General features: G+C 44.2%; 2 protein-coding genes across 11 annotated transcripts; one reads left to right on the top strand and one right to left on the bottom strand.

Moving 5' to 3' along the window:
- Positions 1–669: 669 nt before the first annotated feature.
- CNOT8 (CCR4-NOT transcription complex subunit 8) lies at positions 670–8,516 on the bottom strand. 9 transcript variants are annotated; one of them, XM_031047431.2, is made up of 7 exons: positions 8,494–8,516; positions 7,239–7,436; positions 5,495–5,688; positions 3,951–4,112; positions 2,997–3,141; positions 2,268–2,378; positions 670–1,942 (listed from the first exon to the last, which is right to left on the bottom strand). In XM_031047431.2, the coding sequence occupies exons 2-7, from the start codon at positions 7,353–7,355 to the stop codon at positions 1,793–1,795; spliced, it is 879 nt and encodes a 292-aa protein (XP_030903291.1). In that variant the 5' UTR covers positions 7,356–7,436; positions 8,494–8,516; the 3' UTR covers positions 670–1,792. The 9 variants fall into 9 exon arrangements, with proteins under 9 accessions (XP_030903291.1, XP_030903289.1, XP_030903286.1 ...); XM_031047429.2 differs by lacking the exon at positions 8,494–8,516 and adding an exon at positions 8,347–8,380; XM_031047426.2 differs by lacking the exon at positions 8,494–8,516 and adding an exon at positions 8,339–8,374.
- Positions 8,517–12,291: 3,775 nt separating this feature from the next.
- FAXDC2 (fatty acid hydroxylase domain containing 2) lies at positions 12,292–25,439 on the top strand. Of its 2 annotated transcripts, XM_031047399.2 has the most exons (11): positions 12,292–12,577; positions 13,732–13,897; positions 15,182–15,246; positions 16,576–16,623; positions 19,155–19,243; positions 19,344–19,447; positions 20,162–20,283; positions 20,610–20,815; positions 21,708–21,813; positions 22,403–22,569; positions 23,450–25,439. In XM_031047399.2, the coding sequence occupies exons 2-11, from the start codon at positions 13,879–13,881 to the stop codon at positions 23,604–23,606; spliced, it is 1,083 nt and encodes a 360-aa protein (XP_030903259.2). In that variant the 5' UTR covers positions 12,292–12,577; positions 13,732–13,878; the 3' UTR covers positions 23,607–25,439. The 2 variants fall into 2 exon arrangements, with proteins under 2 accessions (XP_030903259.2, XP_005147228.2); XM_005147171.4 differs by lacking the exon at positions 13,732–13,897 and having other exon boundaries at positions 23,450–25,438.
- Positions 25,440–25,453: the final 14 nt, after the last annotated feature.

Below are 25,453 nucleotides of genomic sequence, written 5' to 3'. Positions count from 1 at the left end.
CTAGACATAAGTTTTTTAAATGCAGCAAAAAATGTGGTAGGGTGGGGTAAGGGGTGTCATGAATCTAGAAGGTTTCTAAGTACAATATGAGTAGGAGGAATGGATTTATCGGGTCAAGACCTGTTCCAGATTCTTTCCAGACAAAACGCAGATAATTTCCTGCTCCAGGCTGAGTAAAGCCTCTGAACAACCTGAAGAGCAGTACATGAATGCTGGGGGTTATACAAGATGTGTTAATGCAGAAAACTGCTGCCACTAACTTCAACTCGCCACATTCTGCGCAAAGTATTTGCAAACCGGGAGGGGGAGCCAGTGTCTCACCGAACAGCCTCTTGCCCTTCCAGCAGTAAATTTAGATGGAGCACGAGAACTTCACACAGAACACAAGTCAAGCAGCTTTGGCTAATACCGCACTAAAAGAACACTCAACACCACCAGCTGTGCTAAGATGAGCAGGAAGAGAGCACCAGTTCCACAAAGAGAGGTTGAGCTCAATTTCCATCAGCTCCTATATAATAACCTCAAAAGCAGATTTTACTAAGAACTACCACAGCAACAAATCATAAATGGTAAAAGAAAGCTGAGCATCTTTGAGCATGTATCACAACTTCAGATAAAGCCTCAATTTGGGGAATTTTAGTGCTTGATGGAAAATTCAAACCAAAATTTGGTTTAAAAAAAATTTATTTTACAAAAATTAAAAATGAGTAGTATTTACAAGCATTTGAAAAACTAGCTCTAAACCTCAGCTCCTACTCAGGGATCAGTTAAGCTTGTTCAAAATGCAAGATAAAGTCTTAACATTTTAAGCTTGCCATGTCCAAAAGGGTTAAAGGGGCTTTTAAGAAATATTAGAGCTGCTTAAAAAGTCAGAATCCCAAATTGTTCCTCCATCCTCTAATGACTTCAGATGTTTATAATGAAAAGAAAGGGAGCCATTTCATTTGTTGTTAAGCAGATAGACAGTAAAATTAGGGGCTGGAGAAGAGGAACAAGTATTGATCCTGAAGTTCTTATGTTGCAAGAATAATAAAATTTGGAGGTTAAGTGAAAACTAAAGTCAAAGCATTGGTCCAAGTCTCTGTCAAAAGCAAACTTCTAGACCTTAAGCTATTTCCAGAACAGTTTCTTAATACCCGTAAGAACTAAGCTGAGGCTCAGTGTGGGTCAACCTGTACCACACAGAAACTATGGAGAGCTGCTCAAATCAGCTCCAAGAATATCCATCCCTACTGTTGTTCAAGCAAACCTCTGAATATTTTTAGCTGCAAGGATCATTTTTAATGTCACTGTTCCTAAACTTCCGCAGTGATCAAAGGGAGCCATTTCCACAGACCACACCAAGATAAAATAAGCAACACATGAGGTGAAGCAGTCACCCTAACAACATGCAAAAGTTTTAAAATAAGCTTTATAAAGCACAATTTACAAATCTGTGTGCATGTCTGTGTCCATTTTCACTGGATTTCCAGACCCTCAGCCCTTCTCAATATTCTACCCTTCCTTGCAGATTCTGTACAGTATAAAGAGGAAAAAAACAGAGGTATATACAGTAGTTTCTTTTGCCCTTGTTGTTAAAAAGATGGCAAACCACAAATGCTGGCATTAGGAATTCAGTCAACTCCCTTCTTGTGGGTTTCAAATGAAGATGTTGATCTTCAGCAAAACTGCAGGCTTTGTGCAGGCTGGATGCGCTGTAGATGCCTTTTGTTTGAGACAGTATTAGGGAAAATGGTTGAGGACAGCAGCTGCCAATATGGTAAAACCACGTTGTGCTGAGGGGTGCCGCTCATCATGGCTGCATGTTGTTGATAATAGCCAAAATGCTCATTTTCTCCTGGGCTGAGTCCACATCTTCATTCTGTTTCTGAGCCACTCCTGTGCCAAGGCCATACAGCCGCCCGCAGTACTTTGCATCATCAATTGTATCCTCAAAAAACAACTGCAGGTTAAGAAAAGGAAGACATGGGTATTGTTTAACTGTGCCTCCAAATCAGAAAGCCCCCAGCATAAATTAAACAGCCTATTTGAAGTCAGCCACCTCTAAGATGCAGCTTGTGAATTAAAGTAGGTACATGAAAGAGGAGTAAACAGAAGTCTGTGCCAATATCAACAGTTCCTATTGTTGACAGTTTGAAGTGTGATGGCCACAAAGCTCTAAAAAAAAGTCGTGTTGTCCCCCCCCCCCAAAAAAAAACAAAACAAAACCCACATTGTGCACATTGACATTTATGGGTAGGAACTGGAGAAAGAACTGTAAAGAACACCTCTTTCATTCTGAAGAATGCCATTCCCGTGAGGAGAGAGTCCGATCCTGCCTGGTGCTGTCGTCCAATTCGCTGCAAATCCAGCTGATCTGCCACTTCCTGAAGGCCACCCTGCAATGAGAACATGACAGTGTTTATGTTGGAAGACCCATTTCTTACCAGAATTGCCACACTTTTCCAAAGCGTGCTGAGTGAAACACAGTAGTAAATATTGTTTAAGAATGCATAAATACTCATCCCAAATTCAGGAACCTTGCTTTCCTGCTGCAGATACTTGAGATGACTGTGGGTACATTCATAGGTTATAAATGCTGGGCCTCTCTCTCCCTCCCCTCCCTCAAACAAGGCTGTGATTCAGTAGATAAGTTATTTTCAAGCCTCTGAGTGTCTACCAGTTAATCAAGTCATGGAGCAGTTCATGTAAGAAGAAATACTCCACCTTGAAAGGGGAAGATAAGCAATGCTGCATTGTAATTAGCCTCTGACATTACTAATACACAAACCGGAAGGTTATGGGAACATTCCCTATGTAATATACATATTGATAAGACTAAAGCCAGGGGGGCATTATCTATGAGATACAAACTTAGTCATAGGTGCTTATGTGTGACTACAAGCATTAAACACGTTCCAGTTCAAGGATGACATATACAGCAGTTCTGTCACTTGGCTTTACCATTTATAGGGTTGATGCCTATCATCACTTGCTTGCTGGGGACATACAAGTACCTTGAGGTTTTTGCAGCTCTTCATTAAGTACTTTACATCATAGATAGATGGGAAGAAAAGGTTCAAGATATGGAAAAATTCATGTTCCTCTTCTGGTAACCTGGAATCTGTCAACAACTTCACCATGTAGCCAAAGTCATAACCACTGAAAACAAAAACATACAGAAACCAGACAATCACAAAACACCTACACTCAGTTGGTACCAATATCTCATTTTTCTCAAGAGTTTTACGTGCTGTAGCTTTCAGATCTTCACATTTTCTGACATTCATAAAACTTCTCTGGATCAGAGCCATAATTCACCCTGATCATCTATGTCAGTGTAGGACTTCAGAATGCTCCCTAGGTGCCTCGCTAACCTCTTGTGGAACAGTTAAGCCACTGGAAAGAACCTTTCTTCCCAACACTGCAAGTTTCTGTAACTACGGGCAATAGAGAAAAGTAGGAAACCCTGTATGCATCTGTTGTCACTACCTCCTCCTCTCTCAAGTCCTTTCACTTGCAATGGTATCAAGCACCAGAGGACTTGTCATCAAGTTGCTTGAAACTCTACAAGAAAGACATCTCAGCTACACAGATTTACATAAACACAAGATGGAAGTTGGGGACACCATCAACACTGTAAGAAAGAAAAAACAAAACCCTTACTTTACAATGCACACAAGTTACTAAGTGTAGAAATCATATTTCAACTTATTCCATAGAGGAAGACTTAGCAGCAAAAGGATTTGCAAGCAACGCATACACAAAACCCAGACCACAGCATGTGCTAGTACAAAACCAACTGCCCTGGCTTGTTAAACTTGGCCTTCATATATTTAAGCTCATTTTAAGAACTGCAGAGCTGGTAATTCTCCCTAGAATCTGTGTCAGTCTCCATGGACAAAAGTAGCGATATTTCAATCAAAAAGAGATTTCCCACTTGCCAGCATCAGCAACCATCCCAGACCTACCTGTGGAAGGACAGCCACTTCACACTGTCACTAAGCACGACCCCAGATGTCATAAGCAACTCAGCAAAATGCAGAGTATCGATCCCTTCTTCTTCATGCTTCTGGAACTGCAGCCCAGAGCTAGCGAGGAGGTCTATGGAATCCTGAGAGTACATGTCCTCCCTGAAGGAGAAAAGCAGCTTTGCACTTCAGGTGTTATTAAATTGCATCAGTTTTAAAACCACTGCTGCAGCCTCCTACATCTCTAACAACCTGCTCTGCTGTCATTAATAATTCTGTTGCTACTGCAAATTCCAAAGATTCCTCTGTAGAACTGAATGACTTTGAGAAATGTCACTTCCACACGACAAGCACCATGGATGAGAGCTCAGAGAAAAGGGGAATTCTCTCATGTAGGCAGATGTGCAACTCTAAAGCACCGAGCGTCATTCCTATCTACATTTTTCTTTTTCACTTCACAGCACACAGCATCATATCATCATCTCCAACTCTATCTCTGGGAGTAAACAAAATTGCCTAACACTTGACTCAGGAAGGAAGGCAGGGCTGAGTGATGAGATGCTTGGTGGAGAGCTGAGCAGGAACCCGACTTCCACACTGGTTGGTTTCATTGGAGGGTTGGGGGAGGAAAGGATGTGACAACACAAAGCAAAATTCAGGCCAAATATGATAATGGAGTCACATGAAGTGATCACACGGTGCAAACTTCACTGCGATTTCAATACTTCAAGAGGGTCACAAGTTTTGAAGTAGAGACTGCAACTTTTGGGTTCAAGAACTGGATGATCAGCACACACTAGCTATGAGTTTTTGTCATGTTCTCCAATGACAGTTCCATAAAAACACTGATTGATTTCCTAGAAATGTGTGGGTTTGCCAGGTAAACCCTCTCTTTATTTCCAGGCAGCTCTACTGGCAATTATGCTGAGTTTACAATTTACAATTACTTCACAATTAGAGGGACAGGGATAATGAAACCTGTTTCAGCTGTAACCCAGGACATTGCAGTATGGAGGAGACAAGAACAACTGCCACTCTCTATTGAGCAAGACCCATTCTCCTGAACCTGGTGTGACAATTACAGCAACATTCTTCTTTAGATCCCAGTTTATATTTTAGCAAGGATCTGTAAAGAGGTGTTTTTCTTTCTGCTGAAAACAGCACATCCATATATTTTTAGCAGACAGAGACAGATTTATCTATATATTCATATATAGATACGTATAGGAAATGTATAAAGTTTCAGACTCTAACAGTGTTCCAGAAAAAAAAAAAGTTTAAGAAACACAGAACTACAGGGATAGGGTATTAAGGGTATCAAGGGAAAGGGTATTAAGGATAGGATTCTGGCACAGCTTTGGCTCCCAGAAATACTGCAAACTCCATTCATGCCACAGCAGTTTCCCACAAAAATCTGTGTTAGAATCTGAACATTTATTGCTCAGTACCAGCCAGTACTGAACATACAGACACCTGTGTTTGCCAAAGGAAAGCATCACCAGCAGGAGAGAAAAGGCAATTATTCCTGAGCTCGGAAGACTCACGTGAGGTTGAATTTGAAGTTGAACTGCCACGTATTGATCCCAGAGGGATATTCTCCTTTCTCATTTGTGAAAGTCAGGCCCAGCTGGATAATTTTCAGCAGGTCAACATTACATCGAAGGAGCTGGTACTGATAGTCTATGGAGCTGCGGAATTCTCCAATTGGCCTTACAACAACTCCAGGAAACTCTGTGTCCTAGGAGAGAAGGGAAAAGCATATTGCACCACTTGTTCTACTAGGGGTCATTATTAGCACTCTATAAGGAGTCTACTCAGTTCCACACTCACAGGTCTCAGCATTTCATTCCCTGAACTGTTTTGTAAAAATCACTTCCCCCCCCCCCCTTTTTTCATATTCATAAAGGTTTTCAACTGTTACATGCCAGACACTAAAAAATCCCCACACAACTTGTTAACTATTCCATTCATGTAACAGTTCTTGCAGTTTTTATTCCACAACAATAATGTTACAAACTCATCCAATATGCACTACTGTATAATCTAAACATCTCTCTTGCAAAGGACTCATTTTCTCTAAATCTACTAAAATGAACTTTTATTTATTCAGCGTTCTTTCTTGTTCTAAATACAAGTTAAATTCAGCACTCTGACCATCTTCATTTGATAGTCCAGGTGGTAATAACCTACCTGGTTTTGAGGAACAGCCAATGCCTACATGAACAAACACCACTACCAATCAAAACAGACCTTAACAACCATCAAAGAGATGAAAAACATTTTACTTGGCCCATGACCACGAGCTATCTTTGCTGAAAACCCAACTTTCACACTATTTTCACTCTCAGATGAGGTCATGTCACTTCTACTGACTAGAGCATGTGCAAAATCTTTCATGAAGGATCCAGTGCTGCCTATGTGGCAGAATCTCTCCCAAGCTCAAGATTTCTGTGTGTCCACTCTGGCAGCACACAGGTCACAAGCACACTCTCAGTGAGATCAAACAGAGAAAAGATAGCCCACTTCCCACTGACACATGGTAACAAAAAAACATCACATTCACTTACACAGCTGTGTTCTACTCTGAAATACCATACACTCTGTGGGGGCATGTGGTTTTATGCCATGCTTTTATTTAGGACTTCTCATATCTTGAAGTTTAGTGTTCCTAAGCAGAGTTAGTATAACTTCCAGTATCATAACTAACCACAGTTATCTATGTAAATAACCGACTCCAGCCAAGACTTTTAAGAGCAGGAAGATATTCCTCCCACCTGGGGGAGATTCTGATCTTCTTAAACTGAGCTTTCTGAACATGCTGTTGTACTTACAGCCAGAATGTTTCTCTTCCCTAAGAATCAACATCTGAGCTCACTGAAAGCCCAGCTGACTAGCTGTCACTTCCAGACTTTTTGTCCTACAGAACCACAGTATCTTCCATAACCAAACAGAGAAGACACTGAAAAGACAAATATACTGGAGGAGAACTAAAGATTTATACCCAATTGCACATCTGACCCATTTAATTTTTCTGTTGTGCAAACTCAGAGATTATAAACAGCTAAATATTAAGTGAATTCAGTTTTTAAGGTGTATATCTCTCCCTTTTCATTCAACCCATACTCAGCACTACTTGTATTAGACTCCAGAAAGCTTCTACTGAACAGCTTTCTACCTTTTTACCACTTCTAGCTCAGTCTGACTCAGTTTCTCACTTAAGAATCAACTTCTTCCTCTACCCTCAAAATCCCTCGACTAGGGCAACTAGATCCAGCCTAAAACACTTACCATTGCAATGTAGCTGTAACTCAGAACAATCTCTCGGATTTTCCTCATCTCTTCCTCCAGGTTGTTTGCCCACACCTCACAGATCACCTGGCTGTTCTCTGCCAGAGCCGCTGGCATCTTGCTGGGAGCAGAGAGAAGAGACCGATGCTGAATTCAGATGAAGGGTTGAATTGCAAACTGTGTGATCTTAGCGGTGTGCTGTTAAAGAGATCAATAAATAATGCTTTATACGAAGAAACAGCTACATATAAGAATGAATTATAAGTTGGAGTCAGTCACACTTCCATTTTCAGCTTCAAAATAGCCCATTGACGTTTATACCAACGCTTTCCTTGCTTTTATCGCCTCCCATAAACACGCTGAGAGAGATCTAGAGCATCCGTTCAGGTTACAGGAGCGGACGCGCAATTAACAGAGCAGTCATTCCTGAAAAGAATCATTCATTCTCCCCGTCTTTTTCTCCTGCCATAAGCTCGGAAACTTTCGGCCATCTGCTGTACAAGCAGAGAATCCTGATGTTTAACATCCACTTTTTGCAATAGCTTTTAGAAACAGCCACACAATGCCTTACGGACAGCACTGATAGACGCCAGCTCCTCCGGCGTAAGCCGGGAAACGCTGAGGTGAGGTCTTCCAGCTTACACTAACGGCAGCTTCAGCGGTAAACAGCCGGTTGCTCACCATTCCCTACACCAACACGGGCACGACCCCAGCCTCCGCCATCGGCGGTCGGGAGGGAGTTCAATGAGGCTAGGGGGAGCTCAACGCTGCCAGGGGAACACAATGCGGCGGCGGCGGGGGTTCAATGAGGCCGGGAGGAGAGCTCAACGCTGCCAGGGGAACACAATGCGGCGGCGGCGGGGGTTCAGTGAGGCCGGGGGGAGCTCAACGCTGCCGGCGGAGCCGCGCTGGTGCCCGCTTTCCCTCAGCTCTCCCTCAGTCCTCCCGCTGTCCCCTCAGCCGTGGAGGCCGCGGTCCGGCCCCCCCGCACCTGCTCGCGCGCGGGGCACCACTCTAGCCCTGCTTCTCCCCGCAACTCGTCTGCTCCGCCGCTCCCCATCGCCATTCCCTGTCCGCATCCCCCCCCTTTACACACACACCCCGCTACCTGCCCGGAAGCCCGGGCCCGACCAGCCACTGCGCATGCGCGAGACCCCCTCCCCCCCCCGCCCCGCAATCACCACTCCGCGAATAAAGGGGCAGGGTTCCGTTTGGACCGTTGGGGGGGTGTTGGTTTCCCTCTCGCGAGACTTACAGGGAAGTCGCCCCAGGGCGCGCGGCCGAGTAACGGCCGCGCGCGCGCGTTCCCGCGGAGGTGAACGCCATGCACGGCTGTGAGCGCAGTGCGCATGCCCACAGCGGAGGGACGCGTGATGAGCTTTCTACCCCTGTCCACCCCCCAGTGCTGGTAATGCGATCGCCCGGGTTTCCTGAAGAGGGAGCCCGGGCGAGTCCATTCGCCGCCCTTGGGAGGAGGTAAGGGTGGTAGGTGTGCCCCTCTGCCTGGGGAGCAGTGCTAGGGATGGGGCAGCCACAGCTTCTCGGGGCACCCTGCGCTAGAGCCTCACCACCCTCACAGGGAAGAGCTTCTGCCTTAGACCCAGCCTACATCTCCCCTGCTTAAGCTTGAACCATCACCCCTCATCCTATCCCTACAGTCCCTGATGAGCAGTCCTTCGCCAGCATACTTGTATGCCCCGTTCAGACACTGCTATTTAAATTGCTATTTAAATATTTGAATGGCTATTTAAATGTTATTTAAATTACATTAGCACAGATGTCTGTATTCAATAAAGCAGCATAATATAACTTCTTGTGTAACAGAGCCACCAAAGGTCGCTGTGCTGGCTGATGCTGACAGCAGATACACAATTTATTTGAAAGCTCATCTACTGTATTTAAGCTTAGATAGTATTTCCTTTCTTTTAGAGTGCAGGGTTCTGGACAGGGTTGTATTTGCTATCAAATAATGCAGTTCTGGTCCTTATGCAGAATTTGCCACCAAATCTCAGCTACTTGCCTACGGTTTCATCTAAGTATCTGGCAACCCAAATCTGGCATCTTTTACCCCTCAGACATAGTTCAGTGCCTCACATTTAATATTCATCCCTCAGCACAAATGTAACTTCTAGAAAAGAGGAGGTTTTTCCACGTGCTACTCTCCATCAAGTGACCTTGGTGCTGTCAGCATCTTATGACATCCCATTATTGAGCACTACTTTGACTCACAGTTTGTCTTCATGGATGATAGATAGCCACCATTTCGCCATAGCTCTGCAGTCTCTGGTGTTGCATAATTTATATATTAGGCAATAATAATACTCTGCTAGACTGACAGAATGTAATCGCCTTTCTTCCCATGCTCACTTGAGGTTGGGATTTCATGCAAGAAAACACATGTTGGTAGCAGCTAAATAGAGCAGGTTGGATTACAGCACTCTGTAAGTATAAGGTTAGGGTTTTTCCCTGTAGAATTCAGAGCAAAACACAGATACCATTTGTCTTGCTCGTAAACTCAGCACTTAAAGGTATGGTGAATCCAGGGGGAAAGATCATCTCAGGACAGGAAAAATGTGTGTGCCCTGCTACTGTAATAAAAATGTATTGCAGGAAATAATCACTTGGGATAAATTGAGCGTGTAATGTTTAACAGTTTGTGTGTGGCTGAAAAAAAGCTATTTAAGGATGTTTAGAACCACTGCTGGGGAGAGCTGGAGACATATTTTACTGAAGGAGATCAGAATTTGTTTCATCATGGCTAATTTTGGTCACATCTAATGAGGATGAAGAATAGTGTGAAAAGGCACCCTGCTCTTTAAGAAAGTCCCATAGTTCTTGTATTTCAAAGTAACTAAACTTGCTTTCAGGTCCAGCCTCCAAAGCAGGTTCCTGAAAAGCCCTCACACCCTCTGTAGTTAGGACCAGAGTTAAAATGCTTTGTGTAGATATAATACATCATAAGGTGGAATAAAGGGCAGTAGCTCAGTATTTTCACATTTGCTAGCTGGAGCCGCATGTCCTGGATTATGCCCTGTTGAAACAGTTCTGCATTTCCTTTAGAGCTTACTAACAGCACCACAAATGGTAAAAAACTTACTTATGGAAGTCTTAAAGAGTGAATCAAGTGTTAAAAGAAGCAGATATTGCTGAACATGTTTGAACCCTAACATCAAAGCCATCGTCTGTATTTTCCCAACCCTTCTGTTCCCAGAGATGCTCCCAGAGCCTGCTACTGCAGTACTGAGTGGTGGCACACATCTGCCCTGGCAGCTGCTTAGGATGAGAACACAGGGGATTAATGATGACTTGAGGTGCGCTCAGTTCAGGTTCCTCTTCCATGTTACAGGAGCCGTCAGTGTGGGTTTGCACAATCCTGAGAGACAGTGCATACGTTTTATCCTTCTCATGAGTTTTTCAACCAGTGAAACAGTGACTATTGCAGAAATGGAGAGTGAACAAAGAGAAGTTATTTTATGAAGCATTGGATCCAAAAATCTTTCTGCTGAGAAGAGATCAGACTTCCTGCATGCCTCAGCACTAAGGTTGGGGTGTTTGTAGTGAAGAAAGCAGAGCAGGACACAAGGCACCTGACAGAGGCAGCTTTTAGATTGCTGCCCACCTGCCCTAGACACAAACATGCAGTAGAAGGTAAATGACGTTCACATCCTCATGACTAATACGCTGAGCTCTCTGTTTCTGTTTGGTATAAATATCTCAGACATAATCAATGTCAGAATCAAACAGCACTTTAAAAGGAGCTCTGACCTCTGTGAAATTCAGTGGCTTATCATCCACTTTTGGCTATTGGATCAGCAGTCCTCCCAGTGCAAGCTCCAGCCCAAAGAAAGGTCATGTCAGTAGAATGTTCATACAGCACCCCTCTTGAAATGCCAATTCCCACTTCCCCCTCTGCATGTGTGGAAATAGCTGGAAGGAATTGCATTCCTCCCTGTTGAGTCTTCTGTCTTATGATAAATAACAATTGGTAGCATCAGCTGAAAATTACAAACTCTTTTCCTACTATGGAATAGTTAGGATTAGTCAAGAGAAAGCAACGAATAAAACAGTAAAACAATCTTAAATGTGAAATGAAGCACCATCGAATGTTTACTGTGCTAAGAGGACAGTGTGATGGGAGTTCTGGGAATACTCTCTTTCCAGAAAGAAGTTAGTAGTGATAAGGACAAGGAAACAGACACAGGCAATGAGGTGTCACTGTTCTTCATGCTTGCAGGTCTCTATACAGCAATAGCTGGTGCTAACTTGAAGTGCTGCTTCACCTATGGCTGTGAGGGTGGCTGTGAGGCCAAGGTGGTATTCCTTGTTATTCCTTGTGTGGAAAAAATAAGTCTCAGAAGTTATGGCAAGCAACACCTTCAATTTTCCATGCTTAATTCATAATAGAGTACTGTATATGAGGTAAGTAACAGAGATTGGGGCCACATTTGCATAATAAAGAGCAATGCTACTGCAAATTCCATCTTGCTCTTTGCAACAGCATAATTACAGACGTTGTGGTCTGTAAACATTGTATTTAAAGACAACTGAGCCCAACCGCATTCTAACCTCTTTGCATCTTGTCCTTACAGATGGAAACTATACCTGTAGCTGGTTGAGGATACCATATAGCAGCAGCATGGGTATAACTGCTAGACACCAGGAAAACTGGACTGCTGGGGTTTTGCCAAATTCCACAGTGACCCTTATTGCTTTTAGCAAGTATGCTTTTGACCCATTCAGTTGCACTGGCTATTTTGTGCTCAAAACATGAGTTAGTGCATTATAAAATCTTTAAGGGTTAGGTGGCTTTTCTATTCTCAGATACAGCCATGAAGACCCTTAACTGCAGCGATGTATGCCTCATGCTTAACCGGGTGACAGCTTGTGTATGCATGCCGGGAACGCTGCCAGTGCTAACAGTGACATGGCACTGGCTTCACATGACTTGCCTGGGAGGGGACAGCCAGCTCCTGCTTGGAAACACACCCCCGTCTCCTTCGCCTAAACCCTTATAAAGTTTCCACAGCAGTAATGAAAGGTGCTGAGCTGAACCCCAGGCTCTGAATGGGCACAAAGGACCTCTCCTAGGCTGCCGTCAGCAGGAGAATGGGCAGGCAGAAGTCAGGGGTGTAGCAGCTTGAAAAGATGTGATAGAAACATTGAGGAAGTCGTTCAAAGGCAATGTATGTCTGTGTAAAGGATGAGTGTAAGCTCTTCTAGGAGCTCTGGCTGCCTTCAGACCTGTGCAGTGCTTGGTACAGTGAGACATCCACCAAACACAATGTCTAGTCCTGTGTCTGCCTGCATAGAGTGCCTGATAGGAAACTCTGGGTGACCAGGTAAGCTGTCCTTATATTTTTCCCTTTCTGTGCTTTCATGGATGGCTGTAGCCTTTTTCCCTCTCAGGTGGGCTGTTTTCCACTGTCTGGGCACTGTAAAGGTTGATTCCAGTGAAATAAGGTTTACAACAGAAGAATCAAGCAGGAGGGAGGAATAGCAAGAAGCCGGGGTGGGCAGGCAGTCCATCACAGCGATGTACTTAGTAGTAGTGTAGTGTGTTACGGTGTTACAGGATGGTCTAGCTGCTGTCAGGACACGGTACTGGGTACAATACAAGGAGAAGCCTCAGCCTGGGGCAAGAGAAATTGATGGGACAGCAGCAATGAGACATAAATAATAATGTGAATGTTAAAACAAATATAAAATATAGGGCAGTTTTTTCCTTTTCAGATGATGTCGAACATTTTAAAACATGACTCAGACAAACTGGATTTTTCTGATACCTGAAGTGGAAAATTCAGTGAAAATACATCTGTGACTTAATGAACAGTTGTTGGACAAGTGATGAAGTACATGGAAATAATTAAACAAAACACACTGGAATTCTTTATGGACCAGTGTATGTTTCTTTTCCGCTTTAACATCAAGGCACTGATTGGAAAAACAGTTACTTTAGGGGTGAAAATTTAGTTTGAGTCAAATTTTGTGTTAACTAATTTGAAATAACCAAGAAGGAACCTTTTTTACCCTCCTTTTAAGTGAGCACTAGTTCTAGCTGATATTTGGAAATAGCTGCAGGCAGCTGAGATCTTCACTGGTTGATTTGGGGCTGTGCAACACGCCAACACAAGAGCAGTGCCAAGCACCTGAATGGCTTTTTGTTTGTCGAAAGAACCCTGGTTACACCAATGCTTTTTTAATGTATTTGGTGTATTCTGAATCAGAAGAGATATTTTTCAACAACAAAAGAAAGTAGGCAATTATATATTTTGGTAACTCTGATCCATTGAAGTTTATCTTGTTTTAAGGCGCGTAATGTCAATTCCTATCCTGTAAATATGACTTGACTGAGATTTTGGGGAGTAAGTTGATGCACAGAATTGTTTTGAACTGGAAGTCTTTACCCAAGCAAGACTTGTATCATAATTTAGTTATTTAAAATGAGTACTACTTGAAACATGATTATAATTTTAACTCTTTTCTAAACTCACAGAATGTGGGACTCTGTCAAGCAATGGCTGTTTGTCCTCCTAAAACCTCAGAGCAGAATCACATTCTCTGCTGTGCTCTGCTTGTGAGCTTATTCACATGCAAAGTTTCAGCAGCCTTCCATCAAGCAGCTAGATGAGATACTCCTCTTATGTCTGCCTCCCTGAGAGGTAATCTTGTACCACAATGTCATCAGAGCTGAATAATCTCTTTAACCATAGAAAACTGTGACAATGCTATTTACTGTAAGGTGTCAGAAGAATCATTTCATATTGCTGTTTTCCTCTCCCTCTTGGGTGGTGGTAGAGAAGATAACACAGCAAAAGGGCAAGGGATATAACAATGGACATTCTGATTAGATACTGTGTGGGAGAAATCATAGCAAAGGTAGTCAAATACCTGGACAGTTTTCCCAGAGAAGCTTTGGAATCTCCCTCCATGCTGACACTCAGAACTCAACTCTTCAGGGTTCCAAACAACCTGCTAAGAAAGCTGGAATGGAGCAAAGCCTCATAAAGGAATGGATTATTCAAGCTTGACATGTTTTGAGCATTTGTAGTGCTTTCTTGGAGGCAGTGGGCACACCTGCATTGAGAGGACCTGTGTGACAAGATAGGTGTATAGGGCATGTTTTGTAACGTGAATGCGTCACTGCAAGCAGAAGCACTTTTGGAAATGACGGTAAGATCAATTTGTCCTGTGGCAAGTGATTTATGCTGTTCTATTCAGGCTGGCAAGTTGTGATTGCTACTTTCAGGTATTCCTGATTAAGATCTGTTAGAGTCCAACTACATTTTTTTTCAATCAGGTTATGTTGGCAAACTTGGTATAGTGGAGAAATAAAATACACAGAAGACCTGTCATACTGGCTCCAATAGCTCACAAGTCTAATAGTGAGGAACTCCAGGTCTCAGGAAACATGAGAAGCCCTAGGACACTGTGACTTCCTTAACACATTCTCATTTTAACCAGCACCACCTCAGGGCACTTCTCTCGCTACTGCTTTAGCCAAAGGAGGCAGAGTTAACTTGTTTATGTTTTTCAAGGCTGCTACCAAAAGTGAGCATTTCCCATGGGAACAGATAGAGCTAGCTCTATGTTGAAACAGGGGGTTGGGAGTTCAGATCCATGGCTTCAGGTTTCAAATCACTTCTTGCCTAATTTTATTTCTTCTTCTCAGAACTGTTTTGCATCAGCTTCTTCCACTGAATACGTGGTGGGGTGGCTGGCCTTGTCTTTTTCTGTCCTCAGGAAAACAGGAACACGAGTAGAAAGGTGTCCAATTTTTTGTCTCATGCTCCTTGATGTGCATAATAACATAAGGATATAACATAGGGAACACAGGGAAACAGAGCTGGAAAATCCTGTAAATAAATTGAGTTGCATTTGTAAGGATGTACACAGAAAGTTATCATTTTAAACCTTTGGGCTAACATAGGGACTTCTTTTTGCAGTGTGTTCCTCCTATCTGGAGCGCTGCAAGAGGAGTACTCCCAAGAGGCTTGCTACCCTCAGAAAGGTAATGGAATATCATCTTTCTAATGAACACATTTCCAACTGTTTCTCTTTATACTTCAGGTAACACATTTTGCCTCTGCTTGAATATTCTTCTGAGTATGAAAAGCAAAAAGGATTTAATTCTGCAGCCATGAGTAATCTGGCCGTCATGTTAGAATTCACGTGTTTGTGTTCAGGTGAAGCCGTGAAGACTTTAGGGAATGTTTTGTTAGCTTTTGCTAGTTATGATTTATAGTAAGAATGCAGCAATATCAAAACAGTTACACAATAATTCCTAGGACAGCAACAGCAGGTCCTGAAATACAGAGCTCTTGCCATGGCCATGGCCAGCAGGGAAGCCCCAGCAGCTATTTTAACCTTGGGGCTTATTTTATTTTAATTCTGTTTTATTTTTTACCAAAACCAGTAACAAATGGTCAAATTTGTTTGATCTTGTCCATTTAGGACTTTAAACCACCAAACTGACCATAGCAGGACTTGAAGCAAAGATGATTTTCTTACTTACCATGTTCTTAAGCTGTAACTTACAGTTCCTCTACCACGAGAGTCAAGGCTGTGGGGGGCTCTACCGTGTTAATTCTTCATGGCACAAACTCATTTTGTTGTAGCTGGATTTTTGTTTCCATCCTTGTTAATTTAAGAACATGTCACCATTCTGGAAGAGCACAGGCTCCATATCATTATTTCCCTGCAGTCAGTGAAGGGCTGGAGTTCCCACTGGGTGCAATGTATTCCTGAGCCAGATCAGGGGAGGAAGCTGCGCCACAACACGAGTGCCATGATCATAGAATCATAGAACAGTTAGGGTTGGAAAAGACCTTCAGATCATCCAGTTCCAACCCCCCTGCCATGGGCAGGGACACCTCATACTAAACCATATCACCCAAGGCTTCATCCAACCTGGTCTTGAACACTGCCAGGGATGGAGCATTCACAACCTCCCTGGGCAACCCATTCCAGTACCTCACCACCCTAACAGTAAAGAATTTCTTCCTTATATCCAGTCTAAACCTCTGCTGTTTAAGTTTCAACCCGTTACCCCTTGTCCTTTGGATTTGGCTGTTCTCCCATGTGTTTTTGTTACCTTTGCATCCCTATTAGTCTTGTAGACAATACTCATCAGGACATAAGGGGATTTCTCTCCTCAAGAGCTCAGTTTGCTCAGTAGCTGAGATGAAGGAGGGAGCAGGACAGGACAGAGCACAGATATTAAGTACTTGACAGTTTTGCAACTGAACTGGAAGCTGAGGGGGTTTGCTGTTGTCAGCAGTGTATTCTTCCACTTTCCAGCTGTACAAGGCTCACTTACTTAGATCACCATTTATTTCAGATGAAAAGAGACTCTGGGTATCCCACCATGGCTGAGCAGCAGAAGCAGGTAAAGACTCAAGGTTATATTTTAAAGTATCATCTCTCACCACTACAACAACAGCTTCCCAGTATTTCTCCCTTCCAGTGAGCTGCAGCTACAGCACCAAGTGTCGAAGGGTCTGTTCTCTTTGCTTGTATGGCAAGAGACCACAGCACTCCCTTGTAACCAGAAGCTGTGCCACCTAACTGAGCCCAATCCTCAAAGTGGTCCTGCTGAACAATGTGTTGCCCTCTTCTACACTTAAGGAATGTTCCAAATTCTACAAACTCTTTAAGGGCAAGATGGATCAAAGTTTGGCAACTAATGTGCTAGAGCTGTTGTCCTGAAGAGAAACATGGTGTTAGCACTGGGACTTGATGAACAAGGTGTTTTTTTCCTATATGAACTTCTGTACTCCTACAGCTCATGTAATTCCATAGTGTGGGATTCACTCGTGTAATCACTTCATCACATGCAATAGAAGCCCAGCCTCAGAACAAGCCAAAGGGCTTTTAAAACAGCTTAAGTGCTGAGCTTCAGCCACTCTCTGTCCTGTCTCAAAGCAGGACACACAGAGTAATGAGCATTAGGAGTTAACAGATTTTGAAACTCAGTTCTTTAGCTGGAAGGTGCTACATAACTGAAATACGATTTGGTCTAACTAAAAATCCTGACCTTGTAAGACATGGGAGTTTTTTCTTCGGTGTGTTCTTCCTTCATCCCAGAAGAAGGATTTAGGGATACCATTCCCTTAAGAGTGTTACAAAAGCTTTGTATAGCTTTTGTAACCTTTTTTCTAGATAATAAGAGGATGATGTTCCAGGGTCTAGAGATTAAGAGAGTCTTATGTCAGCAGACACCAGATATAACATGGATGCAATTGGAAGTATGAAACTGCTGAGAGAGCAAATCTCGAACCCTGAATCCAGCAGGCACCCTCTGAAGCTGGAATAGGTGGCTTTTGCCAGCCTTCCATCTGTAGCTTAATACACCAGTGATAACGCTGGCAACTGATTGCATTGCTTCCAGTGTAAACCGGCAGGGTTCACAAACGTCAAGCTGTAGGGCAAGAGTCCTTTAAATTGCTCCCAGTTCCTAACTCGATTAAAAATAAATGATAAGAGATGAAGGTTGTTTGTTTTAACAGGGAAAGTTTCAGTGCTAATGAGCAAAGTTCTGTCCTGGCACAGGCAGATGTTGCTGACAAGTCCTGGGCAGTGTTTAATGTTCTGTAGCTGTTACTGAATCTTAAAGCACTGAAAGCTGGGTAGAGAGGATTCCTCCATATTGCATTACCCTAAACACACACCTGCATTTAGCATTTATTAGCGAGCTGTTTGTCCTCTCTGACAGGAGACAAGCAGGACAGCAACTGTGAATCATGCTGGTTTTACTCCAGTCTGTTTTAAAAACGTATTAAAAACAGGAAGGAGAGAGTAATGAAACAGACACTGGTTAGCACACTATAGTCTTTTAGAACTGTATTGATTTCTTTTTAAACATTTATCCTGCAGATAAATATAATCCAAATCCACCCAAGAAAACTCAAACTAAGATTGCTGAACTCCAGAACCAGTTCCACCCTGGGCTACTCCAAAAGATAGATAGTTCATTATACAGTTGTCATCTATTTGCTAAACATCTTGGGTTTGGATCTTTAAATGCTCACACTGAAGTTGCTTTTTGTAGTTAAAATCCTTACTGTGATAAAAAAGTCACAGTAACATCACATTTTTTTGTCCTTATGCTGTACACAGGAATATTTGTTCAGTAGGTAACATTTCTGTGCCTGAGAGCAGGGAGTTAAGAGTACTTCATACTTTTCAGTATTTTAGCTCTTTGTTCATGTGCAGTTGTTCCATACAGATGGCACTTGTTAGCCAAGCGGTACTCTCAGTACTAGAGCTTAGTTGTACCTGTGATGGCCTAAAGGCACACAAAGTGCATTACGCAAGGAAAGGTATTAAACCTGTCTTACACTTGTGGGGAAAAGAACAGGCAAGGTTCTGGGCACAATCAGTCTTCAAAGCAAAGAGGAGAGTGCAGAGGAGTAGTTCTGGATTAACTGGAGCTGTTACTGAGTTCATCTGAGCACAGCAGCTCTTGACTACTACAGGGAGGAAGTATAACTGCATATTGAGAGGGAGAAAATACAGAGGGAGGGAGCTGTTGAGATGGAGTTCTTTACCTTTTCTTCCTTTCCAACTGCTTGTAGTTATCCAGAAGCTTTACACTGTAGTCCCCCAGGTACCAGGAAGTGTGTCAGATGAAAACAAAGAGGGAAAAAATAGCAGCCCTTTCTCTCCCTTTGTTTGTTCCAGAGAAATTCCATGTCAGACCCTTCAGGTCTCTGTAAGCATGGCAGATGGATGTGTATGTACTTCCCCCCTGCTCAGTCATACACAGTGTCCCGTAACAGCTTTGTTGTTGTGCTCTTTAGAGAGTTTGTGAAACAAAGCAGCCTATCATAGGACTGCCTTCATCGCCTGCATTTCAAACACAGAAAGTACCAGTGCAGGACACAGCAGCACACGCTCATTCTTGCTGCTTGCTCACAGGAAAAGAAGCTCTGGGATGCCATGAAGGTCACTGCCTGTGCCCTCGGAGCAGGTCTGCTCCTATTCACTGCCTTAGAGAGCTCTGCTTGGTAAGATGGTTTGAATAAAGGGGCTTGAGGAGAAGCATTTCTGTGGAGAGGGGAAACAGATGATGAAAAGATGGGCAACCAAGAACACTTATTCCTGCAGGTACGTGCAGCATATCTGGGACACTTTGGGACATTTCTGGCAAACAATGTGGCTAAAGCTCTACTACCTGTTAGAGGGAAAGGAATTGACACTCTTCTTACTCGGTGAGATTTAACAGCTCTCTACTGTAGGAACCATTCTTGTGTTACATCAAAAAGGGGGATGTGGGCATGCCTGCCAAAACTCACTAATTCTCTCACTGTAAAAGCACACGTAAGCTTCAAAGAGAGACAGAGCTGACACAGTGCCACTGTGCTGGCTTTGGACTGTTCACATTAGATACCCTATACAGATCAAAAGGTTGATCTTTCTACTGCTGCTGAAAAGACTTCATAAAGTGGAGACACTTTGTTCCTGTGAGAACTGAATGACTCAGTAGAATTACTGAAAAATGAAGTAAAATCAGTGAATTTCACTCTTGCCATAGCACCTATATAACTTCTCTGTCTGTGATTACAGCTGGTGAACAGACCTGGTAAGGATCTTGCAAGGGTCCTATAGATCAACTCAACCTTATCCTATTTGCATTTAAAACCCACCCATGACAAAGATCCCAGCCTCCCAGGAAAGCCCTTTCTTGGCCTCAGCTGTGGCATGTTTCAACCTATGAGACATTTGTCTATAACCTTCTTCCATTTCCTAGGTCTTACTTGGGTGCTGAATATACCCATATTCTATTTTAAAGCATATCAGGGCAGGGGATACACATCTGGCACATCTGGGTCCCAGCAGAATCCTCTGGACATGATGCCACTGCATTTTGTTTTTGATTTAGCCTCAATTTATTCACACATCTCTGCCCTTTCCTCATGCCACAGGGGCTGCACTGGTGCCTACCCTTACTTTCTGGTGCTTCAATGGAATCCTTATGGTGGCTGATGTAACAGGAAAGCCAACTTTCATTACTCGCTATCGCATTCAGCTGGGCAAGAATGATCCTGTAAGTATTTCTCACTCTGCCTCTTCTGCTTGCTAAACACTTCCTGCTGTCTCTCAAGGTAGGAGCAGGGAGAAGAACCTGTTATGCTTCCCTCTTGCAACCAGACAGGATTCGAGGACAACCAAGCTGAATCTTCCATATGTGCTGCAGAGAGGAAGGCAGTTCTTGTGATGAAGCTACTGATCAGCTCTGAATTGGCTGCTTGTTAAAAAGCTGATCATAAAACTAACATGGAAACTGCCCACAAAACTTAAAGCTCTTTGTCCTTCCCATTCAAAGCTGCATTGCTCCTGACTTAGCCTCGAATCCCAAATTCTCTTTTGCAGGTGGACACAAGGAAGTTGCGTCAAGCCATCTACACAGTGCTGTGCAATCAGGTCCTTGTCTCCTTGCCTATGCTTCTGCCCATGTTCTACATCCTGAAATGGTGGGGCAACACCTTCAGCAAGGAGTTACCCACCTTCCGCTGGTTCCTTCTGGAGCTGAGCATCTTTACCATAGTGGAGGAAATTCTCTTCTATTATACACACAGGTGAGCTGAGCACAGGAACAGGACTTCATCATTTCCTCCATGCCTTTAAGCTCATACTCATCTCTTGCAAGAGCTGTAGTCACAGTCCCCCCTCTTCTACCTATCTTCTATATATATGACTTACAAGTCCTGAAATCCACCCTTACAATGGGAGGCTTTGGTGCTGCCAGTAACTACAGTAAGAAAAATGAGTAAAATTACAAAGATGGAGCAGCTTAAAGGCTAAGGAAGAAACAGCCCAGACAGCTTTACACCAAAGCTGTGACCCAGTGCTCCTTGAAAAGAGAAGAGCAAGACTGGCTGTTCTGAAAGAAAAAAGCTCAAGAGGTCAATGACTGAGGTACTGTTCACTTGGATGACACATACAGAACAGGGCTCCTGACGCTGCAGGCTTTCTAAGCAGTAAAGCAAGGAAGAAAAGAGCCAGCAAAAGACTGTGCAGGAGCAAGCGCAGCATTCTCAGCAATAGGTTTCCCTTTTGGACAAATGCAGATAAAAACCTCAAAAAGCCATTTCTTACAAAGAACCCACAGAACCTGAAGTTCTGACTCTGGTAGCTGCCAGCAGGAAAAGTCAAACCAGTGAAATTACAAAGTATGTCTTTCCCTAAGGAGTGCTCCCAGGGTTGAGCAACAGTCATTCAGGGCCTGATTTATGGGACTTATCTGGACTTAAGTTTAACATCAGCCAGTGGGCACATCAGTTGAGTGAGGCCACAATATTCAATACAAAGAGGGAAATTAGGACTCCTACACTCTTATTCCCATTGCTCCAAAATTGTTATGTTAGAAGGGGCATGAGCAAGTCCCCAGCAGCAATTCTGTGTTATGATACTCTTATGTTCCTTTCCTGCATAGCTCAGACCATGCCTTTCTCTATGTTCTCTGCTTAGGCTTGTTCACTTCCCACTCCTGTATAAGCACATTCACAAGAAGCACCACGAATGGACAGCCCCCATCGGTGTGGTCTCCATTTATGCTCACCCAGTAGAGCACATAGTAAGTGGATTCTCCCATGGGCACCATGCACAGAGTGTGATTTCCATGGGATGAGGAGGAGTGGTAAGAAAAGCAAATTAAACAGCACTTCTTTCTGAGGAAGTTCAGCTGCACTGCCTGGTGCTACTTGGCTGTAGAAGGGTTGCAGTATCTGTTTATACTGTATGCTGTAAGAGCACAGATCCAAGGACCTCAAACAGCTAATTAATCTGGGCAGCAACAGCCGTTTGTGCCACTGGTAGGACACGACGAGGTGATGCAGCTGGATCATCACCATTGATGCTGTTGCATATGTCCACAGGCTCTGCCCTTTTACACTGCGGTTTCCCAAGAGAAGCTTCAGATTATTCCAAGAAGATGAAATTCAGACCTCGGGCTCCAGGGGGGTTTACTGGAATAACGCTGCCTTCACACCTGTGGGTTGATCTCAAGTCTAACTTCTAGTACAAGCTTAGAGCTTGCGGTGGGACTATGTTAGTAAAATTCAGCTCACTAATTCTTTCTTTGATGCTGCTGTGCTTTTAGTAAGGTGTTTGAATCTGCTTGTCACAGACCCATTAATAAGGCTGAGTTTGCTTCCCATTTCTAGCTGTCCAACATGCTGCCCGCCATGACTGGCCCAATGCTCATGGGCTCTCACATTGTTTCCATCGTAGTGTGGTTCTCCCTCGCTCTGGTAACAACGAGCATCTCACACTGCGGATACCACTTGCCCTTCCTGCCGTCACCGGAGTTCCACGACTTCCACCACCTCAAGTAGGTCTGGGCACTGCTCGGCTCCCTCTTCCCCTCCTGCAAAGCTCCTTTCCAAGGGTCAGATGGGTTTGCATAGGAGAAGCTTACCCCATCCCGATAGTCAGCTGAATGCTGTTGGTTCCTAAAGCAGTTAAAGAGAACAGGGCTTTGGAGGACTCCAGCCCTACAGCTGCTGGGCACCTCCAACATCCAGCCTCCTCCAGCAGCTGACTTTGAAACTTCCTCCAAAGCAGGAATGCTGAGGTTGATTTTCCAAGTTCCTGGAGATTGCGTGGGATCAAAGCACGTAGTAGGGGAGAAGTAGCAACTATCACTGGACTTCACCCAGCATGAGCACAGAGCAGACTGTGCAAGGCTCTTCCTAGGAGTTCAGGAGAGCTACACGTGATCTAGAATGAAGGCAGAGCAAGAGCAAGCCACAGAGCTGGAATAGATTTGCAGGGATTAGTAACACTGATCAGGCAACACCCTACTTAGGCAATCCCCATTGACCCAGAGGTTCCAGGCCACCTCTTACACTGGAGAGAGCAGGGTTCCAGCAGGTTGTTCCAGGGATATAAGACCACACCAGTGCAAGAGCTGTTCACATCTTGCACACGTGCTCCCAGTTCAGACATGTTCCCCCCAACAGCTTGCCCTCCTGCAGAAAGAGCCAGCATGGCAGCTCTATCAACACCCAAGTGCTGGGCATCACCCACACCTCAGTGTTGGTTCTCATTACCAGTTCTATCCTCAAGCTCAGCTCATGTCAGCACTACAGAGCTGAGATGGTCTCAATGGCAGAAGTTGTGTGGATTATCAAGGCTTCGAATTGAGATGGAAGCAGGGAGGTCAGGGAAACCCCAGTAACGTTCAGTGATGCTCATCCCCTGTTTCCCAGGTTCAACCAGTGCTACGGAGTGCTGGGAGTGCTGGATTACCTGCATGGAACAGATACAGTGTTCAGAAAAACCAAAGCCTACAAGAGACACAGGGTCCTGCTCAGCCTCACGCCGCTGTCCCACAGCATTCCTGATGCACCCAGGAGGGCAGAGTGAGCCAAGGCAGCAGCCAGAGACAATGATTTGTGCCAAACAGTATTTGCATTGGGACCCAAGTTATTGTTCACATGTAGCAGAGCCCAAAGCTGAATGTAAACACGCTGCTTGAGATGACTGCACTTTTGCTGCTGTTATTTTCTCCCCAAGGCACAAACCACTGCTCTTGGAAGCTATTTTTAGACCAAGTTGAGTGTTTTCATTACTTGCACTGTTGCTTGGTTCCAGCTGCCTGCGCTGGGGCAATGTGTTCTGGGCCACGTGGGGAGTTCCCGGGGTGCTCTCATTATGAAGGTTTTAACACTGCAGTGTTCACAGGCTGTGCTTGGGCCTCTCTCAGCAGCATCCTATAGAAATATTAACCAGATCATGGTAACTACACAGGATTAAACCCTCTATTCTGAGAGTCAGGATGCCTGGGATGTGGGATGCAACAGAAACACTTTACCCTGCACATGCAGAGGCCTGACTTCCCTTGAGCGGTTTCTTTGTGCCAGCTCTGAATGAAGGGCCGAATCCTCATCCGTGCTTCACAAACCAACACCTGCAAACAGCGAGTTTCCCCCCATGGGACAGGGAAGGAGAGCTGGGAGCTGATGTGCGACATGGCAAAAGCCGCCTCCTGAGCTGCATCTCATTCCCCACACACCCAAACGTGACACAACCCAAACCAATGCACAGTGACAACCTACGGAAAGAGACTTGCCAAGGGAAGAAGATTCCAACTGCCCGAGCTGTGTGGAGAGCAGTGCAACTCTAAGGAAGGACACAACAGAACACACCTTTATGCACATTAGTTTGTATCTGCACATCCAAGATGCTGCCTGTTCCCTCCAGGATCTTTTCAAGCCTCCATCCCGCCTGGAGGCCTTGGACAACAGCGATGCATCTCTCACCACCTCTCGGCCAGGTGCCCTGGTGGCACACACACGGGGCAGACTGCTCACCCCCCCAGCTCAGCAGAACACAGCTCAGGCTTCATTGTCTTTTGAAGTTTTTATTTTTATACATTTTTTTTGTATTAAAAAGGAAAAAGCGTAATTACCACAAATTACAAAGGACTAAAGCATTACTAGAATAATGAATCACATCAGCCTAGAAAGCAGATACTCTGAATAATATTAATGTTATAATACAAGCTCTCATTCAAGTATTTTACATTTTTTTTCTTCTTTTCCTTTTATACGTGATGAAGATCCTAGCACATGGGTCAAAGATTATGTACTATCGACAGAAGATGGATCATGTACAGCGGGGCCATATTAACAAGATTTTTCCTCCCAAGTGATACATGGTCTGTGATGAGTCATTTTAGGTTTGTCTCTACGATAAATGCAGCTGAAGAAGGTTGCACACACTTTCTAGTTTGGGGGAACAAAAGGCTGACGTTGGGACACACACGGGGTTGGAGAAGGGCCAGCACATGGAAACATCACCCCTTTTGCTCCAGGTGAGTGTGCAGCTCAATGAGGGGTTCTGAGCCACGCATCCAAAGGTTTCCAACCCCAATGGGACCAGGACAGGAGGAGGAGGAGGAGCAGGGCTGCTCCGGGGAGGCTCGAGGGACCAAGAGGTGCCACTTGGGTCACCCAGAGGGTAAACCACGGGGGACAGCGCAGGGACCCAGGGCAGGCGGTACCCAAGGTGCTCCCTGCTTCCTCTGGAGCTTCCCACCGAGGGGATGTGCTTGTCACAGATACATCGGTCCTATGTTCAAGTGTCTGCAGAAAGTGAAACTGTAAACTACTCATTGAAACGCTGCCCCCCAGCCCCGAGATGAATGTTGTCTTTACAATAAAAAACAGAAAAAGAAAAAAGGAAGTAATCCATCTATTACCTGTACTGGA

The sequence above is a fragment of the Melopsittacus undulatus genome, chromosome 10 (genome assembly GCF_012275295.1).
Source record: "Melopsittacus undulatus isolate bMelUnd1 chromosome 10, bMelUnd1.mat.Z, whole genome shotgun sequence".
Lineage (NCBI taxonomy): Eukaryota > Metazoa > Chordata > Aves > Psittaciformes > Psittaculidae > Melopsittacus > Melopsittacus undulatus.
The sequence above is the reverse complement of the archived record's forward strand: the minus strand, read 5'-3'. Positions and strand labels throughout refer to the sequence as shown.